Source organism: Vigna radiata, chromosome 6 (genome assembly GCF_000741045.1).
Source record: "Vigna radiata var. radiata cultivar VC1973A chromosome 6, Vradiata_ver6, whole genome shotgun sequence".
In the NCBI taxonomy this organism is placed as follows: domain Eukaryota; kingdom Viridiplantae; phylum Streptophyta; class Magnoliopsida; order Fabales; family Fabaceae; genus Vigna; species Vigna radiata.
Window position 1 is genome coordinate 28651575 of NC_028356.1, and position 6442 is coordinate 28658016.

General features: G+C 34.3%; 1 protein-coding gene across 2 annotated transcripts in view; it reads left to right on the plus strand.

Moving 5' to 3' along the window:
• The first annotated feature begins 418 nt into the window (after positions 1 to 418).
• Positions 419 to 6442, plus strand: part of LOC106764408 (lachrymatory-factor synthase-like) — a 29627-nt gene continuing 23603 nt past the window's right edge. Inside the window, exons 1-2 of one of the 2 annotated variants that reach the window (XM_014648694.2) lie at positions 421 to 969; positions 1565 to 1849. In XM_014648694.2, the coding sequence (XP_014504180.1) occupies positions 474 to 969; positions 1565 to 1614 (546 nt within the window). In that variant the 5' untranslated portion in view covers positions 421 to 473 and the 3' untranslated portion in view covers positions 1615 to 1849. Of the gene's footprint in view, positions 970 to 1564; positions 1850 to 6442 lie in introns of those variants that run through there. The other variant, XM_022782364.1, reaches the window with a different exon arrangement.

Consider the following 6442-nt stretch of genomic DNA (forward strand, 5'->3'; position numbering starts at 1 on the left):
TCTTATTATTTTAAATCATAGTCAATAAAACACCATTAATTTTTAAGAACTTCTAAAAATATAACTAATCTTATCCGTAAGTTTTTATATTATGTATAAAAAGTGTATTATCTATAACAATTGAAAGGATTCGTTCATGTGTAACCGTTAATTTAGTATACATCATTTTTAGACTATTTTATCTTTTATTAATATAATTCATTTTATTATTTAAAAAAATTAAATATTTTTTTAATTTGTTATTATAGCTTTTTATAACTGTTGTTTTAGTATACATTATTCTTATTAATTTAATCCTTTACTAATATATTTTATTTTTTAAGTTTTCATGAACTTTTTATTTTATATAAAAAAAAAAGTAAATACACATGTACGCCTAAGCGCATCTGTTTTCAATAGTTATTTATAAACAAAACCCAAAATGTCAAGTGATCTTCTTTTCATTGTTCTTCGCTTTGTTGCTTTCCACCGAAATGGAGCAAGATTCCCATCATCACCATAGATGGGAAGGCAAGGTATCAGCGAGGGTGCGAAACGTCACCAAAGCACAAGCTTGGCCTCTGGTGAAAGACTTCTTCAATATCCACAAGCTCTTCCCCACGCTCGTCACTTGCTACGGACTTCACGGATCTAACGGTGATCCCGGCTGCATAAGATACTGCGCCGGGTTCTCCATCCCATCCAACGGTCCAGAAAGTGTGAGCTGGTCTAAGGAGAGGCTGATTGCCGTTGATGATGTTGACTTCTGGCTCAAGTATGAGATAGTGGAGAGCAACATTGGGTACAATTCGTATGAATCTACGATGAAGGTCCTGAGCGATAATGATGATGAGTCAAATGGATGTATGTTGGAATGGTCCTTTGTCGTTGATCCTGTGCAAGGGTTGGAGCTTGAGGAACTGGTTACGAAGTACCGTGTAGCAGTTCAGGTTATGGGCCAGAAAATCGAGGAAGAAATTCAAAAGTTTGGTAAGTGGAATTTTGAAGAAGGAAAATAAAATTTTGACACAATTTTGACACTGTACACGTATCAAAATGTGGTTGGACGATTTCAAATTGAAAAAATAAACTTTGGTTTTTTTCTTCCAAACATACTCCTGTCTCAACTTTTTTAATTTGAAATCGTCTAATCACATTTTGACACGTATGCAATGTCAAAATAGTGTCAAAAAAATGGTGTTAAAATATCATTTTCCTTTAAAGAATTGACAATTTTGATTGATATATTTGGTATGTTTGGAGTTTACTTTTTTTTTTCTCTTTTTTTATTTAAGAGAGTTATAATCTCAATAATTTTTTAAATAGTATGTAAAACTATTTGAATTTATTTAATGAGAAAAATATATTCATTTAATCAATTGAATATATACAATTTTTTTTAAAGAGTACAAAATATGGATTTAATATTTAGTATAGCATTCAACAACCTTATGGTGATGTTGAATATCCCATTTTGTGAATGGGATACTGAGCGGTGTTGAGATGATGTTGAGCATTTCAGTTTTGCAAATGGTTTGTGTTGAGCATCATTAGGGTGTCACTGAGCATAATCATTGTATTATAGGTCTGGAACATTTTAACTCCAAGACGTTGAATGTCAAAAAGTGTCACTGAGTGTACCTTTTTTGCGAGAAGAACGGTGTTGAACACCATGACTATCGTTGAGCGTCATTTTTTGTGAAAGGTCTGGCCCTAAGTGTCACTTTTGAGTGCCAATGTTTGTGTTTGAATTATCTTTTTCTTTGACTAATTGAAATGAATTCACAACGAACTTTTTGTATATTTAAGATTATTATGTTGTTTATATATGTATGATTTAGTGAATGTTAAAATAATTGTTGATTGATGAAGATATTCTAAGAATGGTTTATACATTCATTGATAAATATGCATGCGAATAATTACGTATGAAATGGTGATGATGATGAGCTTGTTAATGGATATGAGTGATGAGTGTCGCGGCCCATACAAATTTGATTGCAATTTAGGAATGCAGTATAGCTAGGGAGTGACCCCTAGGTCATCTCTCAAGGACCAACTGCGGTTCAGAATCAGGTCTAACACAATGTGGGGGGTTTGAAAAGGTTTCACCATGCATGAAAATGAAATTAAAATAGTAAAAACGAAAATTCACGCTGGAATTAGGCAGCTCTGACCTTTGCTCAATGTTTTAACCATAACTTTTTCTACAGAGCTCTAAATGAGATGAGGTTTTTTTTCCTGGAAAGTAGACTCAATTATCTTTCATTTGATATATAAAACGTAGCATTTGGAGCTCTGGTCTGGTTGCAGTTATTTTTTTAAAATCGAGTCTAGAGAGTGAAAATACTAAACCAAATACTAGACTAAACAAATATCTAAACACAGTTAAATTAAATTAAATGCAAAAGTAAATTAAAGAAATTAAAAACAACTAATCCTATAACGCAAATTAATTTAAAACACAAAAAATAAATAACACAAACTCCTACTAGCAATTTATATGATCAATGCATCTACTAATGAAATTGAAATTGCAATAGCCTACAAACCTTGGCCGTGACCTGCTCCAATTCATGAACTTTGACCGTGACATGTTCTTCTAAAAGAAAACCAAGCGTTTCCCATTTGCTAAAGGCAAAATTGAATAAATTCTTTTCTTCCCTGGACATCCACATGTGCACACCAAATTAAAGGTAATTGTAAATAAAAGGAACCCTTGTTGCAGCGGCTCTTCCAAAGTAAATTGAAGTTGAATAATCCATAAAAACTAGGTTCGACAACCGTGCCTCATTCCTTGCTATCAGCATCTTTCTTTTTTTATTAAAAGAAAACTAACGTGCAGCCTAATGCCTATTCCTAGAAGTGACATATGTTTTCTTCAATTTAAAACCAAAACTAAAAGTAAAGTTTCCTGAACATCATCGCTGGTCACACACATTCCTCTAAGCAATGAATGAACATTCTTCTAAACAAATAAACCACTGGACTCAAGGAATAAACCAGATTTCTTCTCTCAAACTTAACTACCGTACACCTATCCTATCTAATCAAGCTAGCCTTCTCTACCTCAAAGGAATAATGGAAAAGTTGCTGGCTGCCAACGTCCCATCATCTCAAGCATTCTAGCTTCCACTAAAGTGAACAAAATTGCTCTCTTGACCGTGTGCTCACCACAACTCTGAATGTGACCGTGTGTGATAAAACTCACCACCTGCACCTCCAGCTACCTAAAAGTAAAGAAAATACGTGGATGCAAATCTAAAGGAAAAACAAAGTAAAAATGACCGCATATGAAATCAGCACATTGCAATAGAATGAAAATAAAATACGTCACTCCTCTCCAACAAAGATGAATCAGGTTCACTTTCTAAAAGCAAAGAAAAAAAGATCCTGTGGCTGTTGCACCGTTAGCTATCCATATCCCTCCATGACCATATGCTACCAAAAAGAAAAGTGTAGTGTGACGGCTGCTGCAGCACACAATACGTTCCACCCAATGTAACAGTGTCCTCCTCAGCATGGATGAAGAAAGCTGAACATAATTCCCTATAGCCGGGCCGTGGACCTACTGGATACACCTCCATCATTCCTTGCAATGAAAATAACGTGTTGTGAAGCCTAGCTGAAGCTTTACCATCTGCACCTCTCTTTCACGTGTTAAGGCTGCTCTTTTCTTAAGCATTAACCGTGAGATTTGGCAGCTGGACCGAAGCTAATGCTGTATGCACCGTGTGAAGCAGTTGGACATTGCCAATTCCATTGCACATGGGCCCTTCTGCTGGACATTTCTTTTCTTTTCCAATTGAACTCCACGGTGGCAGCTTACATAACTTCAAGTTAAATCACCAAGCTGCTGTGCACTTCTTTTGTTTTTGTTCCAGCTTTCCAATTTAATGTGCAACTTTCCTGGACCGTGGTAGACTCGCTGGGCACACCTCCATGATTCCTTGCTTGCTGCCAGCGTGTTGCAGCAGTGTGCTGGATCGCAAAACCCAATAGATCGTGGCTTCTTAAATCAGCTTCTCTTTTTTTTTTATATATATGTGCTGCACGTGTTTTTTAATATGTAGTCCATGTACCATTTTTTTTTATTTGAAATGCTTTATCCAAACTAGACTAGCTGTTGTGTGCACCCCACTTTTTCCACTTGAAGCACCGCATTTAATCTCCAAATGTTCCAAATTGTGTTTCCAAAATTTCCCCTGAAAATAATAATGCAAATAATTAGCTCAGAAAATTCAAATTAATTAAAATTAGAATTTTCGGTCAAATTAAGCATAATTAGGAAAAACTGGAAAATACCGAACAATTAAGCACAATTCCTTGATTAATTCTAGCACAATAAACTAAGTGAAATCAATAAAATATCGACTCATCAATGAGCCTTATATGTGTTTGGCTTAATTTCATGGATCTCATGGAAAGATTTTATGGTGGCGTTTTATTAATGTATATATTGATTCTTGGATTTACTATTGAGAGCTATCTTTTCGTTCTAATAACCATTTAATCTCAAGTAGAGAAAGATTTTACCTTGGCTAAAGATATTAATGGACTAACCTTGTGTATGGTAGGATAAAACCCATAGGCCATGACTTTACATAGTAGTAGAGGTCACCGCAAATGCATAACTCGCCAAAGTCTAATATCAATATATGTATCTAGATAATTGAGTCTAGTAAGAGTCTTCATATGTTATATGGTTGTTTTTATGAATGAGTGATATATGATAATATTTCTATGTTTATTTTATGAAAACTCTTTCTACACATTAGTTTAACCTTTCTTTTGTGTTGTTTTGTTTGTGTGTTTCTTTCCTTTGCAATGATCACGTTATTGGTGTGAGTAGAAGAACAATAGATAGTTGTATTAATACCATATTTATATGTTGAGACAATCTATTTTATTTATTAATCTTATAATGTTTTATTTTATCAGTTGTAAGCTGGGAAAATTAGGATGTTACATTTCAGTATAAGAGTAGTTCATCCTTAGGATGTCTTGAGGGTTGTGGGTTTGTTGTGCCTTGGATAGTTTAAAAGTTTAACTTTAAATTATAGATATTATGTATCTAAGTGGAAGTATTAAGAACAAAAAATTTCTTGAAAAGAGTAATAAAGGTGCACACTCAAGACTATATCAAAGATCGTTTTGTTCCTTAATTATGAAGCTTTATGGAAATAAAAAGTTGAGTTTGTCGGAGGCAGAGTAGAGTTGTAGTTTCAATTTTGTATAGGAATGCATTCAAGGATAACTTGACCTGCTTCCCTTTATAAGAATTGGATAAGGCCTTTGAGATATGGAGATGTAGCGTGTTGGAGTTTGGTGAGTTAGAAAATTCTAGTTTTGGCTCTCAAATGGTGGGAAAAGATGTTGGTGTTTAGAAGCTACGCTTTAGATTGAGGGAGCTTCAATAATACGTTCTTCGGATCGAATTTCACAAAATTTTGTGAGAGGATTTAAGTTCAGAGGTCGAAATAAGGGGCATATCGATGTGATTTTGTGTAGCAAGGTTTGAGAAATCAACTTGGTTCTACATCTCGACAAATAAAGTCAATAGTAGAAAGAATATTATAAGTTAAATGGATCACATATCAGAAATGTTTGACCTTGAACATGAGGTATATGGTTTCAAGTTCCAGAGGAAGAAGCACATAATTAAGATTATTCTCGTAAGGAAAGGCAACTAATTATGTCAGAACACAATCGAAGGAGAAAGGAAAGGAAAAGGAGAGGAAACATGAGAAGTAGTTGGAAGAGTGTTGGCAATATCTGATGTTGAAGTTGTTAATACAAATGGTCTCATTCAACATGTATGTTATATAAATCATGGTTGTGTTAAGCGTTTTGGTTTGGTTGGGGGCAACACACTCCTTTGTGTTTCATGCACATGTAAACGAGTTGGTTTGTCTACGTGTGAGTTGGAATTTGAAAAGGTGGTTTTGTGACAACTTTAATTAGTAGAAGACTACTATGGTGTGTGATGTGCCTCACGGTGGTTAAATGATCCAAAGTCAAAGTCAATTTGAATTGTTTCCTTTGGATGGTTTAGGACATAAGCTTAAGGATGAATTAGTTGTATGTCAATCTCATTTTGGGAGATGGGGGGTACTAAAGAAGTGTTGTTTCATGTTTAAAAAAAGGTAATGTTGGAAATAGGATGACTCAGTTTCAACACTGTTGACAAATTGGCAAGTGTACCAAATCGTACAAGTAATATAAATGGTAAGACCAAGTATCGTTTTCCCAAGAGACTCGTATGGCTTCCTCATGCGCGTGAATTAAAATAATAAGACTTAAGAAATAAAAATTAATAAATTGTATTTGAGGATAAAAATATTAACATGCAAAAATAAAGTTGATTCAATTAACAAACGAAAAGAATGGATGGATGAATGTTGTTGGGTACTAGCAATTTCATCTATTCCACTCTCTCTTACATACTACCCTTGACTATTAG